The sequence below is a fragment of the Marmota monax genome, unplaced genomic scaffold, assembly GCF_021218885.2.
Source record: "Marmota monax isolate L192 unplaced genomic scaffold, Marmota_monax_Labrador192_F-V1.1 WCK01_AAM20220418_F8-fsc00140, whole genome shotgun sequence".
In the NCBI taxonomy this organism is placed as follows: Eukaryota; Metazoa; Chordata; class Mammalia; order Rodentia; family Sciuridae; genus Marmota; species Marmota monax.
Genome location: NW_026694256.1, coordinates 4,288,139 through 4,306,870, shown reverse-complemented (window position 1 = coordinate 4,306,870; position 18,732 = coordinate 4,288,139). Strand labels below are relative to the sequence as shown.

The 18,732-nt window shown below is 36.1% G+C and overlaps 1 protein-coding gene across 7 annotated transcripts in view; it reads right to left on the bottom strand.

Moving 5' to 3' along the window:
- Nucleotides 1-3,800: 3,800 nt before the first annotated feature.
- The window catches only part of Pkib (cAMP-dependent protein kinase inhibitor beta), a 107,437-nt gene continuing 92,505 nt past the window's right edge, over nucleotides 3,801-18,732 (bottom strand). For 6 of the 7 annotated variants that reach the window (XM_058586261.1, XM_046466999.2, XM_046467001.2 and 3 more), the window contains 2 exons: nucleotides 12,693-12,869; nucleotides 3,801-4,993 (listed from right to left, as the gene is read on the bottom strand). In XM_058586261.1, the coding sequence (XP_058442244.1) occupies nucleotides 4,926-4,993; nucleotides 12,693-12,869 (245 nt within the window). In that variant the 3' untranslated portion in view covers nucleotides 3,801-4,925. Of the gene's footprint in view, nucleotides 4,994-12,692; nucleotides 12,870-12,994; nucleotides 13,121-18,732 lie in introns of those variants that run through there. The other variant, XM_046467002.2, reaches the window with a different exon arrangement.

Below are 18,732 nucleotides of genomic sequence, written 5' to 3'. Positions count from 1 at the left end.
AAATAAAAATTAAAAAAATAAAATAAAATAAAATAAACTGTCTCTCAGAAAGATGTGTTTGAAAATACTGCAGTTTGGGGGTTATTGTTTTGTTTTTGCAATAATCTTGACCAACCCCTGTAGCAGAGTTAGTAAAACACACAAGCTGGAAACCTCAGGCAAACTTGACTTAAATTGGACTTTTGTGGGTAAGAGATGTGGTGAGGGCACCCCCTAGTGTCAACTCAGGAATTCTCACACATTAGCGGTGAAGACTAACCAAGAGCAAAATAATTTACCCAAAGGTACATAGTCAATTTAGGTCAAATTTAAGTCAAAATCCTAGAACCAAATATACATATATCGACAGTTCAATGCTTTTTTGTCTATTGTTCTCTACAATATAAGGACATCAAAGAAAGGAAAGATTTAAAAATCAAATTCCTTCCACTATTGGAAATCCAATTTTGGAATTTAGGTGAAATTTTATTATAAAACAGGATTATTTGAATGCCTAATATTTCTAAAGCACTGTGAGAGGTTTCACAGAGCTGCCAAATTTAGTTCCCTAGACTCTCAAGTGCAGAAAGACTTTTGTTTCTTAATGTCTTGCTGAGGCCACAGTAGTCTACCCCACCCCCACCCCCTGGTCCCAGCTGGCACTTCAGAGGCTTCTCTGCCCCCTCAATTTTGAAAAATAGTATTTCTCCCTAAAGTATAACAACAGAGAGTCAATGAGATTATCTTATTTGCCTATTAGGTCCCTCTTTAAAAATATTCGGAGTTAATTCATAACGATACTTTTGTGGTTCCCTCTCCTGTAATTTGGATCTTGAATGTCCTCCAAAGGTCAACTACTGGGAAGAGATGGAACCATTAGCAGGTGGGGCCTAGTAGAGGGAAGCTAGGTCATTGGGGTCATGCCCTTTAACGAGGTAGTTGAACTCCAGCCCCTTCCTCTTTTTGCTTCCCAGCTGTCATGAGGTTCACTCTCCCATGTGCTCCACCGTGATGTACTGTCAATTCACAGGCCCAAAGCAACAGGGCTAAGTGCCCATGGACTAAAATCTCTGTGAGCCCAAATAAACTTTTCCTCATTTCAAGTTTATTTTCTCAAGTATTTTTTCTCAGTAATGGAAAGCTGATGAACACACTCTCAAAATGTCACTGTGCTCTTTTCATGGTCCTGGGCAGCTCCAGACCACAGGTGGAAGGAATCAAGTTTGAATTTGACTACAGTACTTATCTTTATTTCCATCCAGACTTTTTCCCCTTACCTTTTCCAAGTGCTGCCTCACTTCAAAAAGAAGAGCCATGGCCTTCTCACAAACTTTCTATTCCTTCAGGATCCTAAAGGTTAATGGCAAATTAAATGATATGGTCTTTGCTGTCTAAATCCTACTCTGGAATATATGAAAAAGTGGAAGAAAAAATAAACCTGAATAAAATCACTTGTGCCAAGATATGAGTGCTTCTTGACAGCTAATGCCTTATACTTCCCATATACAGCTTTGCAATTTTCCTAGAAACTCTAACTGGAATTCCAACAAATTTAATAAAACTAAACTGAGTGAATTGGTGTTGACAGAGACTACCAGTTAGTGCAATAGAAGCAATGCACATCTTTGCTCTCAGCGCCCTGTCCTTGATCACCTTTGCTATTTTTTCTCTGTGAATTCTCAAGGGCATCCCCAGAATCCATTTTTTATATCAATAAAATGAAAAACATGAATGACTATTCTTTATTATTATTTTTATGAAACTTCAAAGGGATCTACTTGGCACTTAGTAATCAGTAATCACTCAAGATTGGCTAAAATAATTATTCCTGTTGATGGGTGCTTAATAAGAAAGCCATCTGAGGATTTTTTACAGCTAATAGCAATTCCTGTTTCAACCTTTGTTTGGGCCAATATTTCTGTCTTCTAACTGCAGATTTTTGATGTTCCAAGAGTTGTCATTAATAACTCAAAATATATATAGAGAGAATTCACTGATAATCAGCCCTACTTTTAGCCAAGGGCATGCTACTAATAGAAAGGAGAGTAAAGGAAGAGGAGAAAAATCTGTTTGGGCAACAATGTGGTGAACAATCAATAGATCTAAGTTAATCTTCTTAAAGTATCTGTGACCCTATGTTTTTTGGCAAATAATAATAGTTTTTGCTTTGTGTCAGGCATTAGCTTTGCAATTTGCCAGTACTCACTCATTTAATCCTTGTAATAATTCACTAGTTTTCACATTGAAGAAATGGAAGTACAGAGTAAAATAACTCAAAACAGAGTTATGAGAGCAAATGGCAAAGCTAATACTTTCAAGTTGCCAGGTTCCATAGACAGGACAACAGATTAGAAACTCCAGAAGCATCTTTCTCTTATTCTGTTTTCTCTATCTCTTTACACTATCTGTCCAAGAGGTTCAAACGACTTGAACTAGCAAAAGGAAAGTGAATACATTATCTCCATTTGCAAGTTAGACACCTACCTCTATAGACACTCACATTTAAGAGAGTTCAAACCTTTCCTGCCCAGAGTACAAAAACATCTCAGGATTCACAACACAAAATGGGTTTCTAGCATGTTCTTCTTTTTATTTCCTTGAACAGAGTTAAGTTTTCAGATAGTCTCTTTTTAGAGCTTTATTGTTCCTTTTTAGCCTTGTTATCTAACAGTATTAAGACTTTCTACCTATTAGGTAAAGTGGGTGTCTTGTACAAAGACAATGGCAAAAATGGGCACAGAGTCATTCTTTAATAAGCACCAAGGAGGTAGCTTTGTTGAAAGTAACTACTTGCTACAGCAAAGTACCCTAGTTTCTCCACAAATGGCTTGAATTTTTTAAATAATAAAACTATTGAGAAGTGAACCCAGTTTTACTTTAAAATACTACTGGCATATTATTCTGCTTAGTCTGGGCTCCTAAGGGTGGGGGTGGAATCCTTCTGTTGGCAAATATTCTGTCAATAACTCACACCTTGGAGATATGCATATACATATATATGTATATGCATATGATGGTGGTATAGCCAGTGTTTACTAAATAATTGTTTTACCAGTCATTATTCAATTGTTTTGCCATTTCATTTACTGCTTTCACCCACCACATAAAGTATGCACTAATTTTAATACCATTCCAGAGATACAACTGAGACTTAGAAAAATGATGTAAAATGCCCAAGATCACACAGCTAGTGTTTAGCAGAGCTAGAATTCAAACCCAGGTGATCAGATTCCAAAATCCACCGTTCTTCAGGTTTAACTCTAGAGTTTCTGAACCTCAGCACTATTAACACACTGGTAATTTTATGCTGTGGGACTGTCCTATAGGGTTATTGTATGCTTTGCTGCTTGGCAGCACACCTGGCCTTTGCCCACTAGGTGCCAGTAGCTCCCTCTCTCCCAGGCCTGCTAAGTCTCCAGACATTGCCAAATGTCCTAGAGCGGACATACTGCTCCCTACCCACATTGAAAGCCACCCTTCTTTTCTCATCTTTTTTCATACTGTAACTCAATCTCATGTCATCAACCTTCAGAAAAACAATTTTAAGGCTATAATACATTTTAATGAATATTAAATTAGCACTGCACCTAAAATATTATTTTTAAAAAATTTATATTGGAGAACTTAAAACAATCAAAATTATTTGAAATACATCCCTATGAAAAATATAACACTTAAGGGTAGGATTTGTCAATAAAATAATAAGCAGGAGGTGATTTATGCTGTAAAGACTATTAACTTCATCCTTCAGAATGCATCACCATATCCCATGTGGCATACTTCAGAACACAAAATGAAGGAGACTTATATTGGCAACAAAGTTCTTTAGTGAAAGAGTTTATTTTCTTAACATATACAGATTAAGTCCACAAATTATAATTGCATGCCTTGTATCTGAAAATGAAAATAAATTAATTTAAATCAACATTTTTAAAAACCAGAAGTCTATTATTTTCATAAAATACTTAATAAATCAAAACTTACTAATGCTTTGGTTTGTTTTTGATCCTTTTAAAATATGTGCTTAAATACATGTTAAAAGCATGTGTTTTGCTATCTCCACTTAGATTATTGATCAAATACTTAAGTGTTTACTGTTTTGTTAAGCTACTTTAGGAAAGATATCAAAAGTAAGATCTGCATTCCTGAGGAAATTTAGATATAATACATACACAAAAGCCCTAAGAATAATAAAAGACATTGTAAAGAGACTAGTAAAGGATTTAATATAACTCACATTAAAATAAAATATACACACATGTACATATATCATAGTTAAAGAAGAGAGTGAAATTCATTTAATAGGCGTGTTCCATATAAACAATTTGTCACAAATGTTACATTCTAAGGATTCACATGAAAAATCACAGTGTGCACAGAATAGACGCAAAATATCAGACAAAAACATCCTATAAATGCTTATATTGTTAAACTTTTACAATATTTTCAAAAATTTTTTTAAGGTGGGGAAAAATCTGGTACAATTTTGATTAAAAATAAACATACTCCATCTATGTGATTTTTTACTATTATTCCTTCTTATCCCCAAAATATAATTTCCTACAAAGTCTACAAAGTTTTAAAATAATAGTGTTTGGTTTGTACTTGTCAATAAACCTCTTCTCTATCCCCATAAAAATGGAATTTAATATATATCTGGCTAAATAAATCTGTGAGAGGACAGTGAATTTTGTTGGGTTTACAGACAATGATATGTATTTAAGTGCTCATACTTTCTTAACTTTCCCCTTGGATGCAATTTGTAAGTAACCTACCATTTAATAACCTACATTGGACATCATGGTTGCAATCCAGATGAATAGCGCCACAACAAAATTATCTAATGACACATGTCACCACAGTTACCACCAGATCAAACATCTCAGGAAAACATATTCACTAAGTCTTTCAACGTGCATAAATTCAGCACTCTTAGTTATCAGCCTTCATTTTTCTTCATTTGGGGGATTTTCCAATTGGTCTTTGGTTGTTTCTTCATCTTTCTTTTTTTCATCTGGAAAAAAAAGATAAATTTATATTTATATATGTAATATGATATATAATATAAAAGGTAATATATATATATATATATATATATATATATGAGTTGTTTTTTCCTTTACCTACCCTAATCATTTTATACTTGACGAGCACATATTTTGTCTTCAATCCAGACATGAAACTATATGAAGGAGCAGGTTTGGGGATCTACTTTCTCCTAATCAATTTTCTCTTCTAGTCTATAGTTGTTAAGTGTCAGAAAGTCAGAAAGTCTCTTAAGGTGTGATTACAATCTCTATTTACAAATAGTAAACTGAAGCACAAACAGGTTAAATGACTGCCCAAAGTCATAGAGTAAGTGACAGAGTGACAACTTGGACCCAAGCCAAATGGCTCCATGAGCCACACCTTAACCACCTCCCTGTGCTACATTTTGTTTTCTCTAGGTTCTTCATACCTTTTACTCCCTTTGCATTTAGATGACTCCTCTTTCTCTCTCTCTCTCTCTCTCTCTCTCTCTCTCTCTCTCTCTCTCTCTCCTTCCTTCCTTCCTTTCTTCTTTGATACTCAGGGGCACTTGACCACTGAGCCATACCCTCAGCCCTATTTTGTATTTTATTTAGAGACAGGGTTTCACTGAATTACTTAGTAGCTTGCTGCTGCTAAGGCTGGCTTTGAACTCATGATCCTCCTGCCTCAGCCTCCCTAGCTATTGGGATTACAGGCGTGTACCACTGAAACCGACCTAGATGACTCGACTTTCTACTTCACAGGAAAAATTAAACCAAAGTCATCAGATAGGAGCTCTATTGCCATTAAATCTCTAAAACCCTCTGTAATCTGTGCTTACTCGTCATGTTCTTCCTCCTATTACAGGGAAAGTACTTCTAAGCATTGGTTTTGTATTTTACCAGCACCCCATGAAAAGTGAAAATGCAGCAAACTTGTTCATAAATTCTGAAAGCTTTCAATGGCAAGAGTAGTGCAGGTCTCTCAGGAGCCCAGTGCCCTGTGTAACTGCCCTGTTGCACACGTTTGGAGCTGGCTCTGCTCCTGCTCCTCCTACCCAGGCCTAATAACTTCATGATCCCAAACCCTTTTGCCTCATCTAGAAGTGGACTAGTGATCATCCCCTGCTTCCACCCTTTCAACCCTGCACCACTACATGTCATCTGTCTTTCCCCTTCTCTGGCTCCTTCATTTCTTCAAATCACTGCCATCGAAAACTAACAAAGACGTCTTTTCAATTTCAATTATTGAACATACCTTGTTCCCTGCCATCCTTCAAAATGTACACTCTTTTGTTCTTCCATTTGAAAATAACACTAAATCTTTATTAGTCCCTGCAAATTGCTCCTGCCAATCGGTGGCATCTTTGAAGATAAAGTTGATGGACTCTATTCAGAACTTCAACTTTCATGCATCAAATATTTATTAAGCACATACTGTATGTGAAGCATAAATTCTGCTCTCAGAGAACTTCAGGTGAATGATATGGACAATAAGCAAAATCAGTAAAATGTATGTTATGTGAGAAATTAAATGGCAGTAAGGATATTGAAGCAAAGGTAGGAAATAGGAGTTTTCAAGAAATGTTGGAGCTGGAGGTTGCAGTTTTACATAGGATTAGCTGGGAATGCTTCACTGGGAAGAGAGATTTGAGTAGAATTGAGAAGTTATGACAGCAGGAAGAAGAACATTTCAAGCAAAGACAATAGTGATGCCCAAGGCAGCAATGTGTAGAAAGGAACTGCCTAGTGGGACATTGTGAAGAATAAAAATCAGAAGATGGAATCCAAGAGGTAGCAGGAAGCTATATGTTATAGGCAGCTTTATGGTCCAATTTCAATAGTATTTGCTGAAGGATGAAATATAAAATGTGAGACAAAGAGTGGAGAGAAGGATGATTCCAGTATTTTTTATTTCATCAACTGGAATTATAAAATTACCACTCACTGAGAAGAGGAAGATGGAGGAAAAATAGCTTTTAGGAAGAATATCTGGAGTTTGCTCTTATACCCATTAAGTTTGAGTCTGTATTAGATATGTAAACACTGATGACAACTAGACAGCTATATGAGACCATGAAGTTGAAGAGAGCTCCAGGCTAGAGGCACAAATCTGAATTATTGGAAAGATGACCATTATTCCCAAGAAACTGGATATTACAAGTGTTAGAGAAATGGTAGAGAAGATGTCCAAAGACTGAGTTCTGGTACCCTCCAACCCATTAAGAGACAGAGGTGATGAGAAAGGAGAAGCCAAGGAGAGGCAGCCAGTGAGACAGAGAGAAAACCAGGAGGGCAAAGTGTTCTGAAAGCTAAGGGAAGAAAAATGGTTCAGGGAAGAAGCAATAATCATGATATACCTGCTAAAAGATATGCAAGATGCAAAGGAAGAGTGGACCACTGATTTTAGCAGAGACAATGTCGTTCATGAGCTTGAAATAGCAGTTGGGTGGTTAATACAATTAAGCCTAATTGTATTAGGCTTAGAGAAAGAATTGGGCGAAGAACATCGGGAGACACAAAAGCAGACAGCCTTTCAAAGAATTTTACTATAAACAAAACCAGAAATGGGATAATAGTTGCAAAAAGAATCAGGATCAAGAGAGAGTCCGAGTCTTAGCTGTCACACTCACTTGCCTTTTGAAAAAAAAAAATGGCTGGTGCTTAATAAGTGTTCATTGAAAGAACTCCCTCAGGAAAACAGACTTGACAGGAAATGGTACTCTAGGCCCATATGAAATATAAATTGTCAGATTATTCCTAGAATGATTTAAGCAACATTTGCTATCTCTGGTTCTGAGCAAACTACTTAGAAAGCATTATGACTTTCTAAGAAGAAATGTCAGTTCTGTTAATATTCTTGTTCCAGAGAATACTGACTATTCTCTAAGTCAAATAAGTAAATTATACTCTTGTTCATAAAGAATATTATTTTTATCTAATTTGAGTGATAGTGATATGAAGGCCCCTGAAGAAGTTCTCCTTCTGTGAAATGAACTAGAAACTCATGATACTGGTTAGATGCGGACTAGCAGGATAGTTGACAATCTAGTATCTTGTTCAGGTTGTCAGCTAAAAATACGAAACATGGTTCCAAATTCCTTCTTTACCAGTCTCACTTTTTGCATTGAATTATGAAAGCACATGCTTAGAAGTATATTCAAAGATGACTGGAGATAAAACAAAATACCAAACTACTCAAAGAGGCTATAATTGTTCTTAACTGTGTATTTGATGTTAATGAAAGAAAAAGAGTAGTCAAACAAAATAGTTGTTTTGCATATAATATTATGCACTTCCAAGGATAGTTACTGTTATTGTTCTGTAGTCGTGAAATGCTTTTAACATATTTCTTCAACATAATTTCTCTAAGTCTTAAACATCAAACTCTCCATTTAAACTTGTTCCACTCATTTCAAATGTGAATAAACTTATTGAACACTTGTTTCTCATTCTCATGCTCCTAATGAATAATAACTTTGGGAAAAGTAAGAAAATCTTGCCTCCTAAATTATCTGGGTTGATTCTATTCTCCAGAATCCTAGCTCTGAAAACAAACAAAAAAAATTATATTTATGTAAGTGGTAACCTGTATAATTTTATATAAAAATTATTTACTGAATCCAATGATGTATCTTTTAGGTACTTGAACTATTTACTGAGTTATGCTTTTAATAAAATAGGTTAAGATAAATCAGAATTATCCACTTTTTTTCTATTTTTATCCCTGTTTTTTACTCTTCTTTGTGTCAATTGCTTTTACCACCCCTTGTTAGATCATGACCTGTAGTGCAATGCTTTCAGAGTACCTCACAGAACAATAATTCTGTAAGATGCTTCTTCAAAGATGGTCAAGGAAATGAGGCAAAGAGGCTGCTTGTCCCATCCTTACTGTGTTATAGGCACAAGTGCATGTTAAAATCTCTGCAGTGAAAACTCATAAAAATCCTTGTTTTTATTTATTCTGAGAAGGGTAAAACACCAATCATGGCTAAGCCAGCAATTCCAAATTTATTTGACCACAGCATAATTTTTGTATGTGATATATTAACATCCAAGAGAATTTCCATGAGAAAAGTTGATACAATAGGAAAGGCGATGGCCTTAGAAACAGAGTTTCTACCGTCACCTAATTGTGAGTTTGGGCAAGCCACTGAACTTGCTTGAAGGGTTAATCAATAGAGAAATGGATAAATAAAATGTGGTGTATATACACAATGGAGTTCTACTCAGTCACAAAGAAGAATGAAATCATATCATTTGCTGGTAAATGGATGCAAATGGAAAACAAGCATCATGCTGAGTAAAATAAGACAGACTCAGGAAATCCAGGGTTGAGTGTTTTCTCTCATCTCTAGAAACTATAGAGAAAAACAGAATTTAAAAAGGGGCAGGGAAGATCTCATAAAAACACAAGGGAGGCCAGTAGAGTTGAGGTAGCAATCAAGGTGAAGGGAGGAAGAGAGGAAAAGGGAAAGAACAGGAATAAAATTGACCAAATTGTGCTATATGCATGTATGAATATGTCACAATGAACTCCACTTTTATGTGTAATTGCAATTCACCAATTATATATATATATAATTATATATGTGTAATATATTATATATAAATATATGATATAATATATATTATATATAATGTGTAATATATTATATATATATAAATGTGTAATATATTATATATATGGATATATGGAAACAAGAATATAGAAAGGGGAACAGGAGGAAGGGGATGGAGGAGAGGAGGCAAAGGAAATTACTGGGGAATTAATTGGAGCAAATATGAATATGTATAATTATAATGCACTAATAAAAGCATAAAAGGGAGGACTTTCTAAGCTTCCTTCTCCTTTTTACTTTATTTTTCCATATGTATTGAAAGATAATGTACTCCCATGAAAGATAATCTATTCCTTTGGGTAATTTCATTTGCACACTCTCCTCTATTGTATAAAATATATTTTGACAATTACATGGTCAAGCACTCAAAAATATACATATCTTAAATGGTTTTCTCTGGACTTCATATCCAATTGCTTACTCAATATGGCCATTTAGAATTGTCATAGGCATCTCCACCACATCCAATTCATTAGCAAGTCTGCCTATAAAACCTATTCCTAACCCACCCACCTCTCTCCATCATTACTATCTATTTTGAGCCATCATCTCTAATTGGACTATACAACAATATCTCCTTGAGTAAAGATTAGCAAAAATGCTTTCTCCTACTCTAAGGGCAAACTTGACTCGGGATTAATTTTCTAGCTCTGTTACCCAGGAAACCATACTAAGGTACAATGTCAGCCTGGTTCTAAACTTATGATAAATATGACTCAAATGGTAAAATACATCTGTATTAAGAAAATCTAGATATGAACTCTAGGTGCCTCATAGGAAACCATAGCACTGGGCTTCCCTGTGGACAGTGACTCTCATAAATGAGCATGTCTTTAGCTGGGAAGTAGAGAGCAGTGTTCAAGGACTTGTTGGAGTATTAGCTCATGGGAGACTCAGCTTCTAGCCCATTGCTCCTATTGACCATGTCTCTTTGCAGCTGAGTTTTCACTTCATGAGGAGGAGACACAAGAGATGAATTCCCAGGTCTGCCATATGAATTCCTATAAGGGCTTCCGAATTAGAAGATTACATGATACTTCCCTGCTTGCCTGCTGAAGCTTCTTTACCGGGACACCTCTGAGTAGAATGGTGCCAATGTGTTCTTGCAAGTCTAAATGTTTAATTTGGCCTGAAAAGATTTCCTAATGAGGATTGCTTCACTGATCCCACTATTTCAATTATTGCTTCCCTACAATCCATTTTCCACATAACAGAGTAAATATTTTAAAACACCAAATGAGATTTCACTCCCCCATTTGAAATCCTCCCACTCAAAAATGAAAGTTTATTTCTTTACCCAAATTTCTAAAATCCCACAAGATCTACCCCTGGCTAATCTCTCCAAAGTCATCCTGTAGAACCTTTCCCATCATGTGCTTCCCTCAAGCCATGGTTGACCAGTTCTTATTTTTTGACAACATTCATTTGGTTCCACCCTATGAGCATTTTACCAGCTGCTCCTTCTGCAGAGTGTACCTCTTACCTCCTGTCTTCTGGTGGCAGGATTATTCAGTTATTCAAAATATAGAGTTGTTCTTCAGACTTTAGAGAGGGTTTCCCTAATTTCTCAATCTAAAACAGTCACCCAGTAACTGTACCACACCATCCTAATTTAGTTCTTTGACTCTTAATTTATATATTTCTTTATTCATAATCTAAGTCTCCTGTTGCAATATAAGATGTAAGACAGCAGGAGTTTATGACTGCCTTACTCACTTCTATATCTCCAGCTCTTAGAATGTCTAGCATGTAGTAGGTACTAAGATGAATGATGGATCAAATAAATAGTAAGAGTGGAGGTAAGAAAAGGCATTTTGAGACTTTCTAGTTTTCTGGGATGCCACCCTCTGTCACTTCGTGCTGATTTGTTATAAGGCATCATTGTCCTCCTGTGAGGTTTACCAAGTTGTAAGAGGTAGATTACTATAGATAATGAGGAACCCAGGGCCTCATGCATGCCAAGCAAGTGCTCTAGCATTAAGTTCATCCCCAGTTCTACTCTTTATCCACACATTTAAGTGAAGGGCTTCTTCTAATACTTTTATTGAAAATACATGTTATAGTTTAGATATTAGGTATCCCCCAAAAGCTCATTTGTGAGAAAATACAAGAAGGTTTAGAGGTGAAATGATTGGGTTCTGAGAGCCTGAACCCCAACAGTCAATTAATTCCCTGGCAGGGATTAACTGAGTGGTAACTATGGGCAGGTAGGGTATGAATGGAGGAGATGTGTGGATGGAGTTGTACTGGGGTTTATACTTTGTCCATGAAGGGAGGTGTGCTCTCACTCTCTCCTTCCTGGTGTCATGTCCCCAGATGCTTTCCTCTACTACACTCTTCTGCCATGATGTTCTGCCTCATCTCAAGCCCCCTTTCTATGGACTAAGACCTCTGAAACTGTGAGCCCCTAAATAAACTTTTCTTCCTTAAAATTGCTTTTGTCGGGTCTTTTGGTCATAGCAATGAAAAAGCTGACTAAAACAATATCCTTATTTTTATTTTCAAAAGCCTAAACTCAGGAAGCGATAGGAACTGTATGCAAATAATAAGGAAAAAGATCCCAGATTTTCCTTCTTTGCTTTGATAGCTCACTGTTTTCTTAACTTGTTCTACTAGTTGAAAAATGATCAGTTTTTATCCAAAGATTCGCCTTAAAAATTTCATCTGGAATTAATAATAAACTTCTTCAGTAGAAGGAGTGGAAGGATTGTAGAATATTACAATGAAGCAGAAGCTTCCAGAATGATTGGCTAAGGAATGGGAGAAAGAAAATTATTTCATTTCTGAGTGCTTCTCAATCAATTTTGTATGTTCCTTAAAGGGAATATCATTTTTGTTCAACTCTATTTCTATTAGATCTGTGTATGATCACATACATTCAATAAAGAAATAGAATATTATTTTCCCATATATACTATTAAATGAAAAGATGAAATTTTTGTCTTCTTTCAGAAAGCCAGAAAAATCTACTTAGCTTTAAACAAGACCTGAGAGGTTTTAGAAAACAAAAACAAACAAACAAAAAACAAAACAAAACAAAAGCCAGGAGTACTGCTGATTTTGCAAGGATTACGAGCACTACCTTCTTTCATGGAGAGGGCCTCCAGTTTGAGGGGCAAATCAGAGGTTCCGCCAGTGGCAGCTGAACTCTGGATGTCTGGTAAGGCATTGCGGCGGCCTGTCCTCGCTGAAGATGCAAAATTGGTGACCACAGACTCCACATCAGTCATTTTTGATGAATCTGTCCTCATAGCAACATCTACAAATAGAATAAACACAACAAGAAGAAGATGAGCCTGTTCAGAGAGCAATGTTCACCACAGTGGTCCAAAGGCATGGCTAGATCAAAAACAAAATGAGCCAGCAGATCTAAGCACCACTTACACCCTCAGCTATGGCTACCACTTTGGTCCTGGAGCTTCCATTTGCTGAATAGAGCAGGAAGTCCTCTGCAGGAGCCAGATTACTATAAATAACTCCTGAGCTGAATGAGCCACTTGGAACATTAGGGTGCAGTAGGCCCTGCCTTTTGTTCTGCTTTTCTATGGATGGATCAGCCAAACCAGGGCTTGGAAGGAAATGAAACTGATTTGTTTGGCTGCTCTCAGAGAGACTTTGCCTGCCAGTATTTACTTGTGGTGCTTGTTTAGGCTGAAACCAAATCACTATAATTGTGGGAGTAAACAAAACAGGCTCTTTTCTTACTCTTTGAAAATAAGAAATTCTACTTTCTCTCAAAAGGCTCTTTCTCACAGAGAGCTGTGTACTTCCATCTGTTCTGGCCTTGAAGCCAGTTTTCAATAGATTCATGTTTATGTTAGAGAGAGTTAGGACCTCTTTTACTCTGTCTTGCCCTCAAGTGGACATGGTAATTGCTAGTACTTTTCTCAACATCCATTATTTTCCTGGGAATTGTCCCCAAGAAAGAATTCTCAAGAGATCAACATGAGTACAAGGAGGGAGGGAGGTGTTATGGCACATTCAAAACTGATCCTCTTTCACATGTTTTTCCTCAAAAAAAGTTTTCCTAAAAAGTTAACTTGGAATAGTATTTCAAAAGCAAAAGCATTTTTAAAGAAATTATCATATGTTATATTTTTAGCCAGGCACTGAGAGCACAGAGGTATGATATACTATCCATCTCTAGGTTCATTTGCACTCTTAAAGGGGAAAAAGAAGGCATGTGTGGGAGGAAAGGTTACATCTGTTCACAAAACGGCCTAAGGATCAAGAAAGGATGGAGTTCAGCATTTGTGGAACTTAGGAATATGTGATTCCTAGCCTACACAAAGGAAACCAATCTTTTCACAGTAGTTGGAAGGGAGTCCTTTCCAAATAGCTACCTTCAGAAAATGCTAGAAACAAAGTGATGTAGTGATAAAAACATGATGCATTTGATCCAAAGCACCTAAAAAAATGTATACTGAGCTTAGCATTGTCCTCAAGAAGCCAGGAATATCCTGAAAATGACCAAGAAAAGAGGCAGTCCATTACTACTCTAGATGTTGTCTTCTTTTTCCAAGTATCATTCAGACACAATCTCAGAATCCATTAGATTTTGAATTGTTTGATACTTGCCAACTGTCCAGCATGAACAAATAGATTGGAGTAATGTAAAGAGCACTGGGCGGTTAGTCAAAAAGAATTCACTCCATTATACACTTGTAAGGTAACAGTGGTCAGGCCATTTAATTTATACAAGTCACACTTTTTTTCCCCTATATATATTAGGCATAACAATTAGCCTTTATGGCTCTTTGGATTCTGCTAAAAAACAGATGAGATAAGATAATATGAACTCTTTGTAACTATAAAAATGTTTAACGTGTTTGATTTTTGACATGATTATTTACATTTTACTACATTCTTTTTATTCTGTAACCCTTCTTTTTTGGGGAGTACCAAGGATTGAACTCAGGGGAACCACTTGACCACCAAGTCACATCTCCAGCCCTATTTTGTATTTTATTTAGAGACAGGGTCTCACTGATTTGCTTAGCACTTCAATTTTGCTGAGGTGGGCTTTGAACTCACAATTATCCTGCCTGAGCCTCCTGAGCTGCTAGGATTACAGGTGTATTGTGCAATCCTTTTATGGATGCTATTTAATCTTAACAATAAGAATCTTCCTACTAGAGACCTTGAGTTATTTTAAGAGGGAAACCAGCATTTTTTTCAATACTGCATGAACACTTATATTATCTATTATCTGATTTAAACCTCCCAATAATTCTATGAAGTATAAAATATGACCCTCACTTTGTAGCTGTAAAAACTAGGGCTCAGAGAGGTTAAATGGTTCACTTAAAGTTGCATAGCTGCTTATCTGGCATTAATGGCTACAAATCCAGTTTCAATTCACTCTGAAAGAAAAATAACATGGATTATCAAGAAATGATCTTCCAAATCCCTGTGATATATGCAACTAGTCATATGTACAGCTCCTTTAGTATTGTGCTTTTCATTGACTTTTATAGGAAAAAGTTGTTGTTGTTGTTGTTGTTTGTTTTGTGTGTGTGTGTGTGTTTAATTACGGGGGATATGGAGAGAAAGAGAGATAAGTTTCTAAATTACTACCATTTCACATGTTCTTCTCTATCTTATTAACTTGTGAGCCCCTGTAGCCATGATACTTGAATTTTAATTAAGATTTCTTCTCTATGGCTTCCGACAAATGACTGACAGTGGTTTGGAAGCAGACTCCATATTTAGGCTCCACTCTGTCCTCAGTTAACACCACATGGTACATTATAGCCTTGAGCAAGTGTTTATATATGTGAAGAATCTCCCTGTGTAACTCCAAACAAGTTAACCATGATAAGCCTGGAAAAGCAGTGTGATAACTCAAAGTCCAAAATCTTAAAACTGAAGACAGCAATGTAACAGTGGTCCACTTTATGCTTTGAATATAACCGTTGCTGCTCTGCCACTGCAATTTATTTTTACCTTTCTTCTTCATCCTAGGCAGAGGTATCTGTCCCTGAGTACACACCCACCATAGTAATCTGAAGTAATCCAGACTTTGGGGATGGCACCGGAAGATCTCAGAATTGACTATCTCCCAAATGAGCAAGTGAATACAACTCCAACAGAGAACACATGGACTGTTGCCTTTGAGTCACCTCTTTAAAAGCCCCCTGTTCCTGCTGATGGACACAATCACAACCCCTGGGACTGAAGTCCCCTATGTTTCTCCTTTGCTAGCAAAGCAATAAACCTTCTTTTTACTTTTTTCTCAAAACTGTGTTTTTGGTATTCGATTGGTACCAGGGACAAGGATAGAGCTTTACCAATAGCAACAGATATAAAAAAAATTAAGATGTACTATTTTAAATATTTAAATGCTGTATATATGAAATAAAAAAGTCAATTCCTTGAGCAAGATACAAGTTAAAGGAATATAATCTTATATTGAAAAAGAGCTTCTAATTCTCTTTGTATTTTGTACATTGGATATACAAATTTTTTGTATAGTGTAATTCTTAACTGGGATATTTAAATTTCTTGATAAGAAGGTTTATTAAAGCATTGAAAATAATGTGAAAGTTCAATAGGAAAAGAATGTGAATGAACTACATATACTGTGCTATAGAATTTTATACAGCCAAGTTAAAAAAAAAATGTGTTAGATCTACCTATGGAGTTGTGTCCATGACACACTGTGAAATAAAACAAATTTATAAAGAAATGTTTACAGTGCAAGGAAAAAATGAGAAAAGAAATTAATGTAATGTGATCTCAATTTTGTTTAAAGAATAAAAGTCCTATTTGTGAATGATAAATAAAACAAGGAGAATATGAATGAATTTCTTGTACCTTTTATGCATTTTGACTTATAATCATGAACACATCTTTTGTAATATAAAAATATTTAAGATATTCACTGGTAAAAAATGTGAGTAAACAGAAAATCTAGTACAGTAAGGCTCTAACAAAATATTTTGACAGTTTAAGCCAACAACAGCACTTCTATAGGTGAAAGTCTCTCCCTCCCTTCAATAGCCATCTTACTTGTGTGCTGTTATTTTCCTATACAAAACTTGTTGTGAATGCTTTCAGTTTTATAAAGGTGATGCAAATATAGAGACTATTTTTTTTTCCAATGTTTTGTGACATTTGAAACCTATAACCCATAGAAGTACAAGGGAACACTATTAAGAAAATTGAAGAGAGAGTAATTTCCAGGCTCTTTTAATTTTCTGGGCTGAAAAAGGTAATCATGTATATGCTTGCTAATGAAGGCAGCTGACTCACTAGCAACACTTCCTCTTTTCTTTCACAAGATTAGCAGAGGAATCTGGATGAATTCTGTTTTGTCAAGGGTGGCTGCTCATGGGAGCTGGAACAATTGGACACTTGGGGATTTCACAGAAGTCCTGTCATTCCCACAGCAAGGTAATGTAATCTACATTGCCTAGGACACACTCCATCTGCATTAAAAACACAGGTTTCAGGATGCCTTAACAAAAGACCATTACATAGCCATTACTACGCATATGCCAACCTCTTTGCAGTCCCTGAAACATGTTAAATGCAGCACCAGCACAGGTGAAGAGGACAAGAATGTTCAAGCTCAACAAAGTACTGGAGATACACATATCCATGTAGTCGGATATGGATAAGGATATCAGATCACTAGTCAGCTCCCAGTGGGCTCAAGAAAAGAGTGTGTCAGTATGTTGCAAGCATAGCTATAACAAAGGGAAGTTTTTGCAGTCTCCCAATTGAGGCAACCCATTTCCATAGCTCATATACATGCTTTCCTCTAATGTCCTTACTTGAAGCCAAGACTGCAAAGAGGCAAGCCTGCAAGGACATGACTACCTTCATTTCTCATCTCATCTCCCACAGTGAAATCACTAACTGTAGTAAGACTTCAAATAAACTTCTTACCTACTAAATTTGTCTCTAGCAGGCTATTTGAAAAAAGAAAAAAAACTTAGAATAACAAAAAGAAAAAAAAAAGGAAGAAACATGTATTTGTGGAAAGTCAGTGCTTTTCTTGGTCAAAGACAGAGAAAGATAGGCAGACAGTGGTCTCAGATGATAACTAGAGGACTGATGGTATAGCTTAGTGGTAAAACCCAGGCTTAGCATGTGCAAGGCTCTGCGTTCAATCCATTCAATCCACAGGGTCAAAAAAAAAAGAGAGGGGGAGAAAGGAGGGAGGGAGGGAGGGAATGAAGGAGAGAGAGGGACGGAAGGAGAGAAGAAAATCAGATGCCTATCTGTAGCTCTTCAGCTCTTAATATCTTAACACCTTATGCTGGATGTGTTCTCTGCCTAAGGATCATAATTTTGTATGATTTTGTGTTTCAGAATATCTACAACTCTTCTAAACACAGTGAAAGGACTAGAACAGTTGCATCTTTATGTGTCAACATAATCAGATGTATTTATCCATCTAGTCAACATCGATGGAAATCCTAATAAATTATTAAGTGCAGAGTCCTATGCTTGGCCCACAAATTACAAAGTAAGATGAAATTTAACCTGTTCTTTCCAGTTACTTTTCTTGACCTGCAATTCCAATTCCCAGTCTTTAGAAATAAGTAAAATGTCCACTCCTAAAATGTGAATCTTTAACACATATCCAATTCAACTAAATAGCAGGACCATTTTAGGCTAAACAGAGATCATAACAAATATACATGTGCATAAAAGTATTATTTATAATTTAGAGACATAGCTCTTTAAGATTTCTCAACATATAGTATTTCTGAGCTTCTACTATAAGCCAAAAGGAATTTTATATTTTGTTTGCTAATACACATAACTTTTTCATGCTTAGGTTCTTGCACAATGTTTACATAGGCAGATTCTCAGCATACGATGGTAGTAACATTGAAGTAATTTTCCCACAGACAATTTTTGACCATTTAGACATATAAAATTCAAAATGCAAGATCAAATTGGTTTTCTTGTGTTCTTCCAGAGGAAGCATTACACAAATGTGAATACATTTCCAGCACAAAGATACTCAGATGAGGATGAGAGCACTTAGGATAATTATATGGACTTATAAGTATTAGGAGAAAGAAAAGTAACTGCAATATACCATGTAGCCCCCTTGTTTAGTGTGGTGGTGGCAGTGGGGAATCACTTTTAACTCATCACCCTAT